The 19,946-nt window shown below is 43.5% G+C and overlaps 1 protein-coding gene across 2 annotated transcripts in view; it reads left to right on the top strand.

Annotated features, from left to right (window-relative positions):
- Nucleotides 1-19,946, top strand: part of LOC136591282 (carboxypeptidase Q-like) — a 405,344-nt gene that overhangs the window by 121,578 nt on the left and 263,820 nt on the right. For both annotated transcript variants that reach the window (XM_066588501.1, XM_066588500.1), the window contains exon 3: nt 1,024-1,231. In XM_066588501.1, coding sequence (XP_066444598.1) covers nt 1,024-1,231 — 208 coding nt within the window. The remainder of the gene's footprint in view (nt 1-1,023; nt 1,232-19,946) is intronic.

Below are 19,946 nucleotides of genomic sequence, written 5' to 3'. Positions count from 1 at the left end.
AGCGCCACACGCTGATATCACAGTGGGCGGTGCTGATAACATTCTTTCAGCTGGTATCCTGCTGGCAGTTCTCAGCGGGACACCAGCTGAAAGCATTGGGAACAAAGCAGCTGATTGCATATACAAAACGGCTTCTGTTCTCTGAGCTATTGCTGTGGTATATCGCTCCGCCTGCATTAACTCTTTAGTAGCTAATTAGCTACTTAGAGTTATGCAAAGATGATCACTCAAAACCGTCACTCAGACTGTCGTTTGAGCCATCATCATTCCGTGAAAATGGGCCTTTAGAAATGAATTGACCTTTGTTGTTGTCTATGCAGACGTCTGGATTTTCAAATGATTATTTATATATCTTCTATAATATTAAATGGGTTATCCAGTGGTGGTCCGTGCCAGCACCACCACTTCCTTCCCAGTGCTGACATCAATTCATGGGGTTTGTGGTCTTAGTCCCCCCTATCGTAGAGTAAGAGGCTAATATGCGATCAGGCTCGACACAGCTGCTGTCCGACTCTGCTGGTTTAGCACCTGTGATGACGTCACCGTCATGTGATCAAGGATGGAGCTCAGCCCCAGTTACTGATCACATGACGCTGACATCAGAGGTCCTGTAAGCACACGTCTGCTGTACAGCTCTGCTGATTTAGCACCTGTGATGACGTCACCGTCATGTGATCAAGGATGGAGCTCAGCCCCAGTTACTGATCACATGACACTGACATCAGAGGTCCTGTAAGCACACGTCTGCTGTCCAGCTCTGCTGATTTAGGACCTGTGACCAACTCTAATCCCATTCACTATATTATATTAGTGAGTGGTGCATTTCGCCCCCAGAAACACTGGTACTATAATTTCCTAATAATTACTAATAAATATATATAAAACGCTGTTGAATTCTGCCACAACCTTCCCTGTTCCCAGGGGGTTTGAGGGTTTTACAATCTAATCTTCCTTTAATCGTACTGTAGGGTAGATTTCATACATGTCCAAGTAAGCGTAACTGATCCTAATTTTATTCTGCAGGAATAACGGCAGAAGTGATCGTGGTGTCTTCCTTTGATGAACTGCATAGGAGAGCTGAGGAAGCCAAAGGGAAGATTGTGGTTTACAACCAGCCATTCATCACTTATGGGGACACTGTGCAGTATCGGTCACAGGGAGCTTCAAAAGCTGCCAAAGTCGGGGCTGTGGCCTCCTTAATCAGATCAATAGCATCATTGTCCATTAACAGGTAAGGCTTGTATTCTAATTTCTAGTAACACCAAAATCGACCACCATGGAATCCAGAGAATATTGTATACCTTTAAGAGATTTTGCGGACTTTATTTTTACCTAAAGGGACTAACTCACCAATTATTTTTGTGTTAATTAAAACAAGATAGCAAAACATTTTCTAGTTTTCTAATTGGTTTCCATTTTCTGATTGTAGATTTTGTATTCTGATGTCTATATAGTACTATGGGGCAGCCATCTTTTCTGAGTTACATTTAACACTATTTAGAACATTTAGAGTTGGGCTTTACTACAGCTTCATGGGCCATTCACACAATGATCTAGTGACTTGTATGGGAGGCTGTGCTAGACATGCTCTGTGACCTGTGCAGGGAGGGGGAGTAGATAGTCACAGCTGATCACCTATTGTGAATGGTGGATCCTGTGTTATCTATATACAGGTGTTACCTATCAGTGTAATCCTGCCTGTGATGTTAGTAAAGGCCCATTTAGACACATCGATTCTTGCTCAAAATTTGCTCAAAAGCCGTCTTTTGAGTGATAATTGTTGTCTAAATGTGCCCATCTTTCACTGTTCTGCCAAACGACGGTTTTCAGTACTGCTTGAAAACCGTTGTTCAGCAGAACAGCTGATGAGCAGGACCGCACACTGTGTTCTGCCCATGGAGAGCGGATTACCGCTGGTAACATTGTTGCAGCTGTTCTCAGCACTTAGCCCTGCCGGAAGAACAGCTGATAAGCAGGACCGCACGCTGTGTGCTGCTTGTGAAGAGATGAATACAGCTTATAACAATGTTACAGCTGTTCTCAGCTCTGAGCCCCGCCTACAGAACAGCTGATAAGTAGGACCGCATGCTGTGTTCTTCCAGGGAGCACTGATTACAGCTGATAACATTGTTACAACTGTCAGCCCCGCCAGCAGAACAGCTAATAAGCAGGACTGCATGCTCTGTCTGCTGTCCATGGTGCTGAATTCTCCACTGGGAGCCTGTGGCTGAACAATGGAGCTAATTACAGAGCTGAGACCTCCTGCTGAGTTCTGTGACAGCTCCCAGAAGCTCATTGGCATGCTAATGAAGCTAAATAAAGTACTAATAGCAATTAGTGCCTTTTAGTACTTTGTGCAAAACAATCGCTGATCTTTCAATCTTTTGAAAGATATCTGTGTGTGTAAATGGGTTTTAAGATGACTGCTGCAAAGCTTTCTCTACAGATCAGGAAGTATCAGAATTATTCGGCTCTGTGGTCAGTGTGAAAAATGCAGCATTTTAGGATTTTAATTTTTTTAAATACAGATTGTGACCGACAGTTAAAAAGATAATTACCAAAACTTCTTAAATATGTGAAACACAAAAATGTGATTTATATAATAAGCCACAATGAGACATGCCTTTTAATGGGGTTTTCCAGGAAAATACTATTGATCACCTCTCCTCAGGGTAGGATCTCATTAAAATCAATGGGAGCTGTGCCTGCAGTTACAAGTACTAGCTACCACATTAGGGTCCGAGCAGCAGCTTCCGCTCCGACCCTTGTGCACTGTGCTGCTGACAGTAGACACCCAATCAGCTGATCGGCTGGGGTCGCGAGCTGCTCAATCCAGGTGATCAACTATTGATGACCTGCTGCTTCTACTTGATTCTGTGCGGCGGGCACTGAGGCTTCAGCGCAGAAATGTGAGCCACCGGGATGGGTGAATATTCAATTTTTCTTTATTTTAAGACTGTAAAACCTTGTTTTTATGTGCCGGAAAACCTTTAACACTGGGAAGAATCTGACGTTATCGTATGCCACTGAAATGCACAAATGAACATCTATGTATATAAAATTGAATGTATGTGTGTGTGTCTGTGTGTGTGTCTGTGTGTGTGTCTGTGTGTGTGTCTGTGTGTGTGTCTGTGTGTGTGTCTGTGTGTGTGTCTGTATGTGTGTCTGTATGTGTGTCTGTATGTGTGTCTGTATGTGTGTCTGTATGTGTGTCTGTTTGTCCTTTATGCGCTTCTACACCATTCATCCGATCGCCATGAAACTTTGGGAAGTTGGTGAGTACACTCCTGGGAAGATTACTGGCATAGTACATCTATCCTATGATAAATGGCGCGTGCGAGCGTCGTCGACAGTTACGCCCCCCATGTAGATCGTTCGATTTCCATCATTGCCACTAATTCTCTCACTTCCCGATGTCGTCCAAATTTTACATACGGAATCTAATTCTCTCACTTCCCAATGTCATAAAAACTTGAAATTTGGCACGAGCATTGATTATGTCATAAATTAGGAAAAGTTAAAGGGTCCCAACTCGATTATTCAATTCTAAGCGCAAAAAAATTAGCGTCCAAATTTTACGTACGAAATCTAATTCTCTCACTTCCTGATGTCATCTATATATATATATAAAAATGAATGTCTGTCTGTCTGTCTGTCCTTTATGCATTACTACACCATTCTTATTTCTTATACTGCTGAGGTAACATGAAAGCTGTGCTGTGATTAGTTGCTATATATTCTACTGCTGAGGCAACATGAAAGCTGCGCTGTGATTGGTTGTTATATATTATACTGCTGAGGTAACATGAAAGCTGTGCTGTGATTGGTCGTTATATATTATACTGCTGAGGTAACATGAAAGCTGCGCTGTGATTGGTTGTTATATATTATACTGCTGAGGTAGCATGAAAGCTGCGCTGTGATTGGGTGTTATCTATATATATAAAATTGAATGTATGCGTGTGTGTCTGTGTGTCTGTCTGTTTGTCCTTTATGTGCTACTACACCATTCATCCGATCACAATGAAACTTTGGGAAGTTGTTGAGTACACTCCTGGGAAGATTACTGGCATAGTACATCTATCCTATGATAAATGGCGCGCGTGCGAGCGTCGTCGACAGTTACGCCCCCCCCATTTAGATCGTTCAATTTTCATCATTGCCACTAATTCTCTCACTTCTCAATGTCGTAGAAACATAAAATTTGGCAGGAGCATTGATTATGTCATAAATAGGAAAAGCTAATGGGACCCAACTTGATTATTTAATTCTAAGCGCAAAAGAATTAGCATCCAAATTTTACGTACGGAATCTAATTTTCTCACTTCCCAATGTCATAGAAACTTGAAATCTGGCACGAGCATTGATTATGTCATATATAGGAAAAGTTAATGGGTCCAAACTTGATTATTCAATTCTAAGCGCCAAAGAATTAGCGTCCAAATTTTACGTACGGAATCTAATTCTCTCACTTCCCGATGTAATATGGCACGAGCATTGATTATATCATAAATAGAAAAAGTTAATGGGTCCCAACTCGATTATTCAATTCTAAGCGCAAAAGAATTAGCGTCCAAATTTTACGTACGGAATCTAATTCTCTCTCTTCCTGATGTCATCTATATATATAAAAATGAATGTGTGTCTGTCTGTCCTTTATGCATTACTACACCATTCATCAAATCGCCATGAAACTTTGGGAAGTTGTTGAGTACACTCCTCTGAAGATTACTGGCATAGTACATCTATACTACGATAGGTGGCACGCGTGCGAGCATCGTCGACAGTTATGCACCTCAGGCAAAGATCGTTCGATTTCCATTTCAAGCACGAAAGCAAAAGGCATTACGAGCAAGCGTGTGCAACTACAAAATGATGCATCCGCCGAATCGGTTTGCTGGATATTGAGAATGCTGAGGTAAAATGAAAGCTGTGCTGTGATTGGTTGCTATTTCTTATACTGCTGAGGTAACATGAAAGCTGTGCTGTGATTGGTTGCTATGTATTATACTGCTGAGGCAACATGAAAGCTGTGCTGTGATTAGTTACTACTTATACTACTGAGGTAAAATGAATGCTGGGCTGTGATTGGTTGCTATTTTTCATATTGCTGAGGCAGAATAAAAGTTGCGCTGTGATTGGTTATTTCTTTTACTGCTGAGGTAACATGAAAGCTGCGCTGTGATTGGTTGTTATATATTATAAAGCTGAGGTAACATGTAAGCTGCGCTGCGATTGGTTGTTATATATTATACCACTGAGGTAACATGAAAGCTGCACTGTGATTGGTTGTTATCTATATATATAAAAACGAATGTATGTATGTCTGTCTTCGCAGCAACGCGCGACGGGTAAGCTAGTCATTTATATAATTTATGTATTTGACATATTGATGGATATGGTATTTTCGGGTATATATGTGACCCCCTGTATTTTATACAGTCTTTATATTGATATCTATGAGAAATTATGTAATTCAACAGACCCTCTCCTTACAAAATGAAATTCTTTTTAGGCCGAATGTCCACGGATGGATTATCGCTGTGGAATTTGCAGTCAGACACCCGCTGCGAATTCCGCAGCAATGTTCGTTCATAGACATGCTGTGGTAAAAGATTCCCCCTGCCCACAAGCAGAAATCAACAGCAAATTTCCGCTCTCTGGAAAGAATCGCAGCATGTTCTAATCTGTGCGGGAAATCGCCAGGGACTGCTTCTATTGCAGTCAATGGAAGGCGTCCGTCCCGCGATACTTCCGCTGTGAGCACATGAGAATCTGCATCACCACCCAGCACCGGAGCGCCATGCTCCACACTGCGCATGCACCTTGGCTCACTGGGCGAGACATTCGCAACAGATCCAGACGGGTGAATATAGAGTCTGGGGGCGCCGGGTCTGATTCCGCTGCGATATTTCACAAACGGAATCCGACCCCGCCGTGGGCAGTAGGCCTTACTGTAATAAAATGTTCATTCTCTGATTACTCGGAGTGCGTTATAGTTACATCTAAATGAACCTCCTGAACAGTTAACTATTTAATTTGGTTTGATTAGAGAATAGCGCGGAGCAGACATTGATTCTTTTATGTGTATGTGCTCAAGGACTGAAAAACATTTTTATATAAATATCTGTTAATTAACCTTTTGTGTGCTTTTTATTTTCCTTGATGTAAAGTAGCGCCCATGGTGGTTATACGGTACACGGAGGGGCAAGGACACATTTACTACAGAACTAATAAATGGATGGAAACCATTCTAATAGCTGCACAAAGGAGCAAAGCTCAAGGTCTCCCCAGCATATTCATCAGCGTGCTTTACTTCTTTTTGTTTAATTCTATTTATTACTCGATTTTTACTCTGCGCAACAAGAATGACAGTAAATGTAGCCCACCAATCCATGCTACATGTAAAGTCACTTGCAGGATGAAAGAAGACTCAGTCACCAGGGGCTTTTTACGCGCTTGCAGCACAGCGCTAATCGCAGTATAATGCTCCCATTATTTTCAATAAGAGCCGCTTAGACAGCCGCTCGATCGCAGCGCTTTTTTGTAGCGTGATTTTTGAGCAGAGTCTGTTCTGTTTTTGAGCGTTTAGCGCTCCTCATCAGTGATACCGCATCGCATGTGTGAGGGAGGTCTTAGTCATTTTTATGGTAATTAATATTTGTATGGTAGTCGGCGCTCGAATTTTTTTTTTTCTGATACGAGTTTGAAATTCCCTGCAAATGCGGTACATAAATTATAGAATTCTGGGTGCTTGCAAGCACCTCTAGGGGGAGCTTAGGAGTCTACTGCATACTGTTTTACTATAGAGTTCAATGTTAAAGCTGTATGCAGTAAGCTCCCGTGCTCCTTCTAGTAGCCATTGTCAGCAGGCCACATTCTATCATTTAAAGGGATTTAGTCAGTTCGAACTCACTGTCCAAACTGCAGGCATGTTAAAGAGCAGGAGGAGCGGAGCAGATTGATATATAGTTTTATAGGAAAAGATTCAGTATAACTTGCATTCTATACATTTATTTCTCTGCTCATTCTAAGCCGAACAGTCCAATGGGTGGAGCTATCAGTGATTGACAGCTACCCCTGTATGTACAGTCATTCACAGATAGATGTCACTGATGGCTCGCCCATTGGAACACTTAGCTCAGAAGAAGCAGAGGTTTAAATAATTATAATATAACTTATACAGAATCTTTCCTCATAAAATTATATATCAAACTGCTCAGCTCCACCTGCTCTATAACATGTTGCCTGCAGTTTGGATAGCATGTTTGAGCTGACGTATTCCCTTTTAAGGGCCACTCTGGGGAAAACACTATTGTGTATTACTGCACTCCTCACCTGATTGTCTGTCACACTCTAAAACTCTCATTTGAACATTGCACTTTCATGCAGTGCAGCCTCCTGTCTGATGCTTATCCGCCACCAATTTGATGCTAAGTTTTCTCCTTTCTTTCTCTTTCACTATTCTGTGCTTTCAATTTTTATGATGCATCAGCACAACATTACATGATCAGCTAGAGCCAGTACCGTTTCTGCCTGCAGGGAAGACGCTGCCATTACATCTGTATTCAGATGCTGCAGACCAGACCAGAAGTACACCGTCAGGAGGATGAGTTGTGATCACCTTCATTTATAATTGTGTGACAAAAGCCTCTAATAATCAGCAGTAACTATAATGAAGATGTGTTTATCCTCCTCTAAAGAGCTTGTGTGGTAGGGTCAATGAAATAGCATATAATGTGTATGTAAGGCCAAAAAAAGACACATGTCCATCCAGTTCAGCCTATTACCCCCCAATGTTGATCCAGAGGAAGACAAAAAACACCAGTAAGGTAGAATCCTGGATCAACAACCCTTTTGAAGTTATTAATGCTTGTAACATATAATATTGTTTCACTCAAGAAAGGCATCCAAGCCCCTCTTGAAAACTTTTATTGAATTTGCCATCACCACATCCTCAGGCAGAGAGTTCCACAGTCTCACTGTTCTTACAGTAAAGAACCCCCTTCCATGTCTGTTTAGAAACCTTCTTTCCTCTAGATGTAGAGGGCGCCCCTTTTTTACAGTCACAGTCCTTGGATATAAATAGGTGATGGGAGAGATCTCTATTGTCCCCTGATATGTTTATACATAGTTATTAGGTCGCCCCTCAGACGTCTTTTTTTCTAAACGAAATAATCCCAATTTTGATAACCTCTCTGGGTATTGTAGTCCATCCATTCCGTTTATTACTTTAGTTGCCCGCCTTTGCACTCACTAAAGCTCTGATATGTCCTCCTTGAGTATCGGTGCCCAAAAGTGTCCTCAACTTTCTATGTGTGGTCTGACCAGTGACTTGTAAAGAGGAAGAACCAGGTTCTCATCATGCGCCCCTGGACCTCCTTTGATGCACCCCATTATCCTATTTGCCTTGGCAGCAGCTGCCTGACACTGGTTGCTCCAGTTAAGCTTACAGTTAACTAAAACCCTTAAAGGGGTTGTCCCGCGGCAGCAAGTGGGTCTATACACTTCTGTATGGCCATAATAATGCACTTTGTAATATACATTGTGCATTAATTATGAGCCATACAGAAGTTATAAAAAGTTTTTTACTTACCTGCTCCGTTGCTGGCGTCCTCGTCTCCATGGTGCCGACTAATTTTCGCCCTCCGATGGCCAAATTAGCCGCGCTTGCGCAGTCCTGGTCTTCTGCTCTCTTCAATGGAGCCGCTCGTGCAGAATGCAGGCTCCGTGTAGCTCCGCCCCGTCACGTGCCGATTCCAGCCAATCAGGAGGCTGGAATCGGCAATGGACCGCACAGAAGAGCTGCGGTCCACGGAGACAGAGGATCCCGGCGGCCATCTTCAGCGGTAAGTATTGAAGTCACCGGAGCGCGGGGATTAAGGTAAGCGCTCCGGTAAGCTTTCTTTACGTCCCTGCATCGGGGTTGTCTCGCGCCGAACGGGGGGGGGTTGAAAAAAAAAAAAACCCGTTTCGGCGCGGGACAACCCCTTTAAGTCCTTTTCCATGTCAGTGTTCCCCAGTGGTTTCCCATGTAGTGTATAATGGTGACATGTATTTCCTCTTTCCATGTGCATACCCTTACGTTTATGAGTGTTAGATCTCATTTGCCACTTTTCTGCCCAAGCCCACTAACTTATCCAGATCCTCTTGCAACCGTATACTGTCATCTCTTGTGTGAATATCTTTACTTAGTTTTGTGTCATCTGCAAATATTGATCTTTCACTGTGCAATCCTTCTAACAGGTCATTAATAAATATATTAAAAAGAATGGGGCCCAGTTCTGCCCCCTGTGGTACCCCACTAGTAACAATGTCCCAGTCAGAGTATGTACCACTAATAACCCCCTCTGCTTTCTATCATTGACCAGTTACTTACCCACTTATACACATTCTCGCCCAGACCAAGCATTCTCATTTTATATACCAACCTTTTATGCTGCACTGTATAAAACATTTTTGAAAAGTCCAGATTCACAAGATCCAATGACTCTCCCCGATTCAGTCTAGAACTTACCTCTATAGAAGCTGATCAGTCTGGTTTGACAGGAGCAATCTCCAATAAAGCCATGCTGATATGGAGTTATACATGTATTTCCCTTGAGGTGCTCTGGGATAGCATCTCTTAGAAACCCTTCAAACATTTTACCAACAATAGAAGTCAGACTTACTGGCCTGTAGTTTCCAGGTTCACTTTTTTGACCCCTTTTTGAATATCGGCACCACCTTGGCTATGCACCAATCCAGTGGAACAGAGCCTGTCATTATAGAGTCCTTAAATATAAGAAACAAGGGTCTGTCTATCACATTACTCAATTCCCTTAAAACCTGGGGTTTATGCCATCGGGACCTGGCGATTTGTCTATTTTAATCTTTGTAAACCTCCTCTGCACCTTTTCCTGGGTAAGGGCTCCTGCACACTGACAATCGCGATATCACTGCTTTTTTTAACGCTAATGATAAGACTTCCTAATGTTAAAAATGCAGCACACAAAAATCGCAAGTTGCGATTTTTGTGCAATTACTCTTAGTAATCTATCAACTCAATCTGCGATGTGTCGAAGTTGAGCGCCAGGAAGACAACTCACTGTTCGACAATCCTAGTCTCTGTGGCAGATAGCCCTATCAGTCACCCTAATAATTGAGTCTCCCACTAGCAGGACCTGTCTAGCCTGCCCTGCGCTCCTATTCCCATTCTAAGTGGAGCAGACATCCCTCCTGGCAGTTAGAGGGCATGTCCTGCTGCAGCGGTGCAATCCTGTAATGGCATTCCCTTCATCTGCCAACTTTGCAAACTTGTTGGGGTTTGTCAGTTCAGGACCAGCCTCCCTGGATCTCTTCTCTCTACTCCTCCTACTAACTGTCACCCAGCTTGCTGCATGCTCATCCTTCTCTCCCAAACTACCATCCACCCCCGCATCTACCCCAGCGAGCGTCTGCTCAGCGAGCAGCAAGTTCCTTTCCATATTGCCAATGGATCTCGGTTTTGCAAGCTGCTTATTTAAATCCAGGATCTGTGCTTCCAAATGTGCCATCTACTCACATCTCACACAGCAGTATCCATCCTCGACCGGGTGTTCAAGGACTGCATACATGGCACAAGATTTACACTGGATGGCATTGTCAATCATGGAGCACATTCTAAATGGGGACTGTACAGATAGATTAGATAAAACGTAATATATGCAAAAATTCAGATAAATAAACCGTAATAAAATACAAAGGACTTTCCAAAGCCCCTCGAATCCAAAGTCACTAATCCCAAGTCACACTTACGACACAGTACAGTTATGTCAGTCACTCACATTCGCTCATCTTGCACGCTCACTTAGGTCTCGGTTGATAAAACACTTGGCAGTAGTGCTTCTGTTCCTCCTCTCTACAAAGCACAGATATTAGGATGACTGAGAAACTGACTAGTTTGTGAATACATAAACCCAAGTAGATCAGAATTGAGATCTCATAACCCACCTGAGAAGGGCTCCAGGAGTTTCCAATAGAAGATGTAAAGATATATTAGGAAATTAAGCAGCACAGATCAATGAACATGTATCGCAGCTATCTGACAGCAAGAGTCGTTTGTACAGTTTCTCCTTAAATAGTATGTTTTCGAAACCTTTAAAGGCAGTCTGTCAGGTGAAATTAGCCCTACTAACTATTACACTGTCAGATGTGCAAGGAGATCCTAACATTATTTCTTCTGGCAGCGCTTCCATTATAGAGAAATCTTCCTCCTTCTTCCCTGCAAACAAGCTCGAGACTGTCTGATGGGAGGTCCGCTGGGCTCAGACCTGTCCTGTTCTTCTGCTCTGTCTTCATCATCCCCTCCCCTTTCTTAATGATTCCAAAAGGGAGCTGTCAATCACGGGATTGGAGGCTGCAGAGGGATCGTGGGAGAGTTCATGTAACTAGTAACTACAGGGGGATCACAGGATGAGTTTTGTGATTGTTTACTCAGGAGGTGTGTGTGTGTGTGTGGGGGGGGGGGGGGGCATCTGTGACCGATTGGGGGGAGTGTTGGCACAAGCAACTGATCATTGCAGGAATGGGGGGTAGAAGTAATGGGAGGGGATCCAGCAGCTGCGAATGATTGCTGGGGGAGTTTTTGGTTATTCAGCTTGTGTGGTAGATTTTTTTAGGGGGGAGGGCAATAGGGAGATTTCGCTCCTGTGGCTGATTACTAGGGGAGATTTAGCTCATACAGTTGATTACTGGTGGGGAGGGGATTCAATTCCAGTGGCTGATTATTGGGGGAGATTCGGCTTATGCCGTTGATTACTGGTGAGGAGGAGATTTAGTTCCTATAGCTGATTACTGGGGGAGATTTAGCTCATACAGTTGATTACTGGTGGGGAGGGGATTCAGTTCCTGTGGCTGATTATTGGGGGAGATTCAGTTTAAGCCGTTGATTACTGGTGAGGAGGGGATTCAGTTCCTGTGGCTGATTACTGGGGGAAATTTGGCTCCTGTGGTTGATTACTGGTGAAGAGGGGATTTGACTCCTGTCGCTGATTACTAGGGGATGGGAAACTTGTAGTTCTGGATGGAAGTAATTATTATACTGTGGGTATGGGGGCCACTCTGGGTGTGATTATATTAGGGGGATGGTCTGGGTGTGATCACTGTACTGTGTGGAGACACTCTGGGAGTTTATACTAGGGTGTGGCATCACGTTTATTATTTTGGAGAGGGCACTCTTGCTGAGTACATGTAATTTATAGTACAGTAAGTGTTATGTATTTCTACATTAATCATATATGTATTCAAATTTGGCGGCTAACAATTTTATTTGGCTACTACATTTTTCAGTTCAGTAGCCAATGTCATCTAGGTACCTTTTTTTTTTTCTCCAATGTGGAGCCCTGCTTACCTACTATGTTACTATGTATATTTTTACTATTCATTTGAGAACTGGCATAATTAAAGGGGCCTCCGAGCTCCAAAAGCTTGTAAGTATAGTTTTTTTGGTTAGCCAATAAAGGCATGCACCTATTATGCTTTTGCTTTTTTTATACAAAAGTATTTAACATTACATAGATTTTTCTAGCTGACATGATACTATGTTGTACATACTTACAGCTATGTTAACAATAATAGACAAATACCTATACAATGGTTCGTCAAGTTTAAATATTTTATGATATAGCAATAGGATTGATCTCAAGAACCTCTTCAAAGGAAAACTGCAATTAGAAATACGGAGAGAAAAAGAAGTAAAAACCTGTTGCCCTCGGCTCACTTCTGACAATGTCGGTATCCAGCGCAAATAAATTAAACATATGGAAAACATTGCAGAACACGCTTTCCCCTGACATCTGCTGTTGAGGGTAAGTCAGAGACCCCCATACACGAGCTTGTAGGCTGATTCTACCGCAACTGGTTGATTCGAACAACCTTTGTATGTATGACGAGCTCTAGTGTGTGCTCTTTACATCTTCTCTTACTGGCCCGAGCCAGAAGGTGTGAAATAACTAGCTAAGCTGTAAAAGTCTATTTTAATGACTGACGCTCAAACCGATGAAACCTCTGAAAATCCTATTTATGCTTCAAACCGTGCTCCTTTCAAGTCATTAAAATATGAGGATTTATTCTTGGCCGTAGATGTGTTTGATGGAGTCATTATTCATCCCTGGCTCGCAATTAGGCTTTTATAATTGTGATTTAAGCCAACGTTCCACAGTTGACTGAAGATAAATCTTGTATCAATATTTGTGTAAAAAATGTCATGTCTTTTCATTAGCTCCAACTTTAACTGCCTTAGTAGATAAATAATTAGTATTGGGTAGTTTTTTTAAATACTACAAGTCAATGAGATAACAGATCAGATCCATAATAAGGCTCTGTCCACATTTCAGTATTTTACGAGGTGCATTCAAGTTCTAAGGTCTCCTAATTTTTTTCTCGGAACAGTAGCAGATAGAAACATAGGACACGTTTTAGAAGATGTAGGCATACTTCTGGGGTAAGATGGTAGCACAGAACCTACATGACAGCATTTGGAGTTGGGAATGTTCTTAATGCTTAAAATGGTTATGTTCACATTCCACGAGCAGGGTGTAATTATCCATTTTCTTCACTTACACTCATCAGTTGAGTGAAACATACGGTGAAGGTGTCATGGATGTGAAAAATATGTGCTCGTGGGTGCACCGGTTCAGAGAAAGCCAAACATTGTGTGAGAATGAACCAGAGGAACCTCGGCCATGCTCCAGCGAGTCCGACAGCTTAAGTGCGCAAGTGGAGCAAGTGGTTATGGAGGGATGCTAATTGACCGTGTAAGAAATTGTCTGCCAACTTAGCATTTCTGTCGGATCTGTGTACACCATCCTACGTGAAGAGCTGAAAGTGCGGAAAGTTTCCTTCAGGTGGGTGCTGCGAATGTTGACTGCCGATCAGAAGGTTGCCCACGCGGCAATGTGTCCAGCAGTCTTGACACATAAAAGCAGCATGAATGGAGCCTTCATTACGTCAATTGTCCTAATGAATGAGACGTGGATGCCATTTTTCAATCTTGCATCAGGGATTTTCCAGCGGGCAAAACGGACCCATAAAGAAGCATTCACAGTGGCCAAGCAGTCATGGTGTCAACGTTAGGAAAAATGTGAACGTGAAGAGGGAGATTCTGTTGAGAAGTGACAATATGTTCAGCCTTCTGGGGTAGGTAGTTTTTTAGAAAAGAATTAGGAGATCGTAGAACTTGAATGCACCTTATAGTAGGTTTGGTGTATATACAGGGAAAACTATCCATAGCATATCCATAGGCCTTGACACAGGTCCCATAACGGTGTCTTGTTAATACTTTTTTATTCTTCACTGTTTTGTAGTCTGTACTATTTCATGCAGAGGCATATAGTAAGAAAAAAGTCAGCCACAAAGTATTGTTTTCTCGCTCGTGTCATTGGGGGACACGGCAAAGACCATGGAATATAGCTACTGCCACTAGGAGGCGACACTAAGCACCAAAGTGTTCGCTCCGCTCGCTAGCTATAGCCCTCCCTGCCGATGCCCGGCTAATCAGTTTTTAGCTTAGTGTTGTAGGAAGAGGACGAGCTCGCCCGTAAGGGCTGAATGTTATCCTTGGATGGGCCAGGGCTAACGGGGACGCAGACTCGCCCAGTTAACCCAGCCGAGGAGGGCAAACAGTTCAGGAGTTGTTCCGGCTGTTGTCTGCCCGGCCCCCCTTAGAAGTAAAGGAGGCACATCCAGGGTTCATGCATGTGGAGCGCCAGCTAGAGCCCCCCATAGTCTTCCCAGTGGTTCGCATCACCTCCCCGTGTGGGGTAGGCGATGTTAGGGGGACGGCTCTGCTGGAGCTGGGGAGCCACCACCCTTCAGGAGTCCAAGAGGAGAGTATATCTCCCTCCTCCTCCCTCTCCTGTACCCCAGTGAGCCTCTCCTGAGGGGCTATGAGGGAAGGTGGCAGGTTTGAATCCCTGATGAGCTTCTCCTGTGGCATTACAGCTCAGAGTCTCCTAAAGCTATGGCCAGCATGGAGGTAGCAGGGAAAATCTACAAACCGTAAGTAGTCCACACAAAGCTGATTGCTTATGTTTGGTGAAAACAAAGATCTGGTACCGTGTTAGCCAGTAGAGCAAAATGTGATTTGTTCCCAGAAAGAGAAACGACGTAATCTTGTAGATATGATACCTTTTAATGGCTAACAAAAATACATGATGTAATAATAGCGAGCTTCCGAACCAACGCAGGGTTCTTCTTCAGGCTTAATGGATTGGATCTGAAGAGGCATGGATATTTATACACACTTATAACATACATACTTATGACAAGGCACAGACATGGATGTGATTGGTTCGCACTTAAAAGGAATTCTGCAACAGCAAACAAACTTTTTTTGTCTAGGCACTGATAGCGGAGTGAAAGTTTTATAGTCCCTAAATTACTGTTGGGGGGGGGGGGGGGGGAAAGGTCAGCAGGCTAGAAATGCTACAAGAGGTACACAAACATTTTTAACTAAACACTGATAAGGTAGTGAAAGTTTATGGTTCCTGAATTACTGTTGATGGGGGTCTTATCTGTGCAATCAAGTCTCACACTTCCCATTCACACATAAATCCTGGGGAATAATTTAACCCAGTATTCAGCGTGTCAAAAGTTGTTATCAATTTATATTCCCAAATGCTTCTGTAGTTTTGTGACTTGAAACCACCCTTCAATATCAAAACTCTCATATCTCCTATGTTATGTCCATGGTTAGAGAAGTGCTCGGCCACAGGTAATTCTCTCTTTCTGTGTTCAATCGTGTGGCGATGAGATCTCATCCTCGCTTTCAGTTTCTGTCCTGTTTCTCCAACATAAAGACCCCCAACAGGACTTTTGCTGCACATGATCAGATACACAACATTGAACGAGGAACATGTGAATGTCCCTGGGATCTTATAGTCCTGCTGTGTGTTGGGGATCCGTATCCTGTCCGCAGTCAGTATATGTGAGCAGGTCTTACAGCTCCTTACATTACAGGGATAAGTTCCTTTCTGTGTGTCAGAGGGTAATGCACTCCTGATTATAAAGTTCCTCAAGTTAGGAGGTTGCCTGTAACACAGAAGCTGAGGGTCCGGGAATATGGTTTTCAGATGGTCATATTTGTGCAGGACATGGTGGAGTTTCTTTGCGGTTTTCCTTAGTACCTCTAGTTGCGGATTGTAGGTCACTACTAGAGGCACACAATTGTTTCTTTCCTTCTCAGGTTTTTTCTCTTGCTGGGAACAATCACATTTTGCTCTACTGGCTAACACGGTACCAGATCTTTGTTTTCATTATACCTAATGGAGGATACCAGAATGTACCGTACAAAAATGGAACTGAAACATCTTCTGAAGAAGTTGGCACAACTGAACAGCGACATTTTTTTTCTAACCAGATGCAAGAAGTAACATCTAATTCCCAAAGGACTCTGCCTAAAGAACCCAACTCTGCATACTTACAATACTCGTTATGCACAACGTCTTTGCTATAGGACTTCTGAGAGACTGCGGAATCACCTTATCCATGTCTTCTACAGCAACAAGAATAAGGCCCTTGTGGACATACAAACTTTAAGAAATACACTTACAGAGGACGTGAACCTGGAAATGCAACACTTTTATACAACACTACGATGCTGCCTTATTCAGAACAAGGAAAAGAAACTCCAGAGACTTCGACTCAAAGCAGGCCTGTACCCAAACACGGATCAGGAGCACCCCGAGTCTGGCAGGAGGGAGCAGAACCCCCAACGGGACACGGACAAAAGTAAAGTCAGCTGTGTTAGCAATCTGTCATCTCACAACCCCAGTAAGGTGGAGCTCAGTGTCCTCTCCAGGGGGACTTTCATTCTGTCCCACTAAAACACTTGACAAAACAGAACTTTGTAGTGACATGGAGGAATATTTCAGAAGACTTAGACTGAAAGAATTCTTTCATAATAAAGAGGACACAGGACTTTCAAGCACGCAAGCGCAGGAGAAACTTGGGGCCAAAAAGAAGTCTGATTGGACGCCCCCTCCTGGCCGGAATCCCACTTTGGACAAGTACATAGACTCCTTTAGGCATGCGGTGCAATCCACTATACTGGACAAGCATGGAAGTGAAACATTTAATATCAATATGCAGGAAAGAAGGGCCATCCATGCACTTAAGAGCAACAAGGAAATCATGATTAAGCCTGCAGATAAGGGTGGTGCTATAGTCCTCATGAATACGTCAGACTACAAGAAAGAAGCAGACAGACAGCTGACGGACACCAGATACTACACCAAACTGAATCAAGACCCGAAATATGTGAGGGAATTGAGAAGAGTCATCAGAAGCCTGTCTGTGGGCTCCACAAAACTTCTGGACTTGATACCGGAGAACCCCAAGGTTGGAACATTCTACATGCTTCCAAAACTACACAAAGCTGGCAACCCAGGAAGGCCGATTATCTCAGGTGTGGGTACCCTCACTGAAGGAATCTCAGGATGGGTGGAAGGCATCCTCGAACCACTGGTAAGAAACACAACCAGCTACCTGCAAGACACCACGGACCTACTGAACAAACTGTCAACCGTAGGCCATAGTTGGCCACTATGGATGTGGAATCCTTGTATTCCAACATTCCACACAAGGATGGACTGACTGCCTGCCAGGTGTACCTTGAGGCCAATGGGGTCGCCTCTGATGCAGTGCTACAACTCACAAGATACATCCTCACACACAATTATTTCTCTTTTGGCAAAGAAATATTCCTGCAACTCACGGGGCCTGCCATGAGCAGTATAATGGCACCGCAATATGCCAACCTTTTTATGGCAAAACTGGAGAGTGACTTTCTGGCCTCATGCCCCAGCAAACCATTGGCCTACTTCCGCTACATTGATGACATCATTATCATCTGGACCCACACCAAACAAGAATTAATAAAATTCCATGAAAGATTCAATGCATTCCACCCCACCATAAACCTGATATTAAGCTACTCGCATACAGAAATCAACTTTTTGGACACCACCATAAAGATTTTAAACACCTCAATGCAGACATCCTTGTACTGAAAACCGATTGATCGGCCTACATACCTCAGATGGGACAGTTTCCATCCTAAACACATCAAAAAGTCCATTGTTTACAGCCAGGCCATCAGGTATAACCGGATCTGCTCCAACCCAACAGACAGAGAGGAACATTTGTACCATCTTAAAAGGGCAGTTCTAAATCAGGGCTACCATCCCACCTCAATTGATGACCAAATCACCAGAGCCACCAGGATACCCAGGAATCAACTACTCCAATACAAGAAGAAGGAAAGAAACAATTGTGTGCCTCTTGTAGTGACCTACAATCCGCAACTAGAGGTACTAAGGAAAACCGTAAAGAAACTCCACCATTCCCTGCACAAGGATGAGAGTCTGAAAACCATATTCCCGGACCCTCCGCTTCTGTGCTACAGGCAACCTCCTAACTTGAGGAACTTTATCATCAGGAGTGCATTACCCTCTGACACACAAAAAGGAACTTTATCCCTGTAATGTAAGGAGCTGCAAGACCTGTTCACATGTACTGACTGCGGACAGGATACGGATCCCCAACACACAGCAGGACTATAAGATCCCAGGAACATTCACATGTTCCATGTCCAATGTTGTGTACCTGATCATGTGCAGCAAATGTCTTGTTGGGGGGCTTTATATTGGGGAAACAGGACAAAAACTGAGAGCCAGGATGAGATCTCATCGCCACACGATTATACACAGAAAAAGAGAATTGCCTGTGGCTGAGCACTTCTCTAACCGTGGACATGACATAGGAGATATGAGAGTTTTGATATTGAAGGGTGGTTTCAAGTCACAAAACCACAGAAGAATTTGGGAATATAAATTGATAACAACCTTTGACACGCTGAATACTGGGTTAAATTATTCCCCAGGATTTATGCGTGAATGGGAAGTGTGAGACATTTATTATACAGATAAGACCCCCATCAACAGTAATTCAGGGACCATAAACTTTCACTCCCTTATCAGTGTTTAGTTAAAAATATCAGTGTACCTCTTGTAGTATTTCTAGCCTGCCGACCTCCCCCCCCCCAACAGTAATTTAGGGACCATAAAACTTTCACTCCCTTATCAGTGCCTAGACAGAAAATGTTTGTTTGCTGTTGCAGAATTCCTTTTAAGTGCGAACCAATCACATCCATATCTGTGCCTTGTCATAAGTATGTATGTTATAAGTGTGTATAAATATCCATGCCTCTTCAGATCCAATCCATAAGCCTGAAGAAGAACCCTGCGTTGGTTCGCAAGCTCGTTATTATTACATCATGTATTTTTGTTAGCCATTAAAAGGTATCATATCTACAAGATTACGTGGTTTCTCTTGGTGGGAACAATCATCTTATGTTTTGTGTAACAGCACTCACCTGTTAACGCAGGTTGAAACTTCAGAGCCACAGCCTGGTGATTAGTTCACTGGCTGTGTAGCCCGTCCCTCCTTCCTCTCCCCCTGCTGGACGGTTCGTCTTCCCGCTCCATCCTGGCAGCTGTATTAAGGTTCAGCGGTAGACAGTACTCCGATCTCTGGGCCCTGCGGCTCCCTAGGCCACATTTGGACCAAGGGTAAGCTCTGTCTTGGGACCAGCTTCCCCGCTGCTGTATCTCTCCTGCATGTGGAGTGTCAATAATTGGCAGATTTTTTTCCTGTGAGTTCCCAGCATCATGTCCAACCCCAGAGCTCAGGAGACATTATGCTTGCTCTCGCTGTAATACGAAGTTCGCATGTGGACAGGTTGAGAACAGGCGGCTGTGCAACCTCCAGACACCCCCCCCCCCTCCCCATTTAGCCCTGACCTGCAGTTGAGCCAAAATGGGCCCTCTGCCTGTCTCTTGCGGTGTGTGACCTCACCCAGGCGGCTGGCGCAATTCTGGGTAGACTGGATCACGGACTATGTGCCCCATTCCTAGGTGCCATGGCTC

The sequence above is a fragment of the Eleutherodactylus coqui genome, unplaced genomic scaffold (assembly GCF_035609145.1).
Source record: "Eleutherodactylus coqui strain aEleCoq1 unplaced genomic scaffold, aEleCoq1.hap1 HAP1_SCAFFOLD_28, whole genome shotgun sequence".
In the NCBI taxonomy this organism is placed as follows: Eukaryota; Metazoa; Chordata; class Amphibia; order Anura; family Eleutherodactylidae; genus Eleutherodactylus; species Eleutherodactylus coqui.
This window is presented reverse-complemented; position numbering and strand designations above follow the sequence as displayed.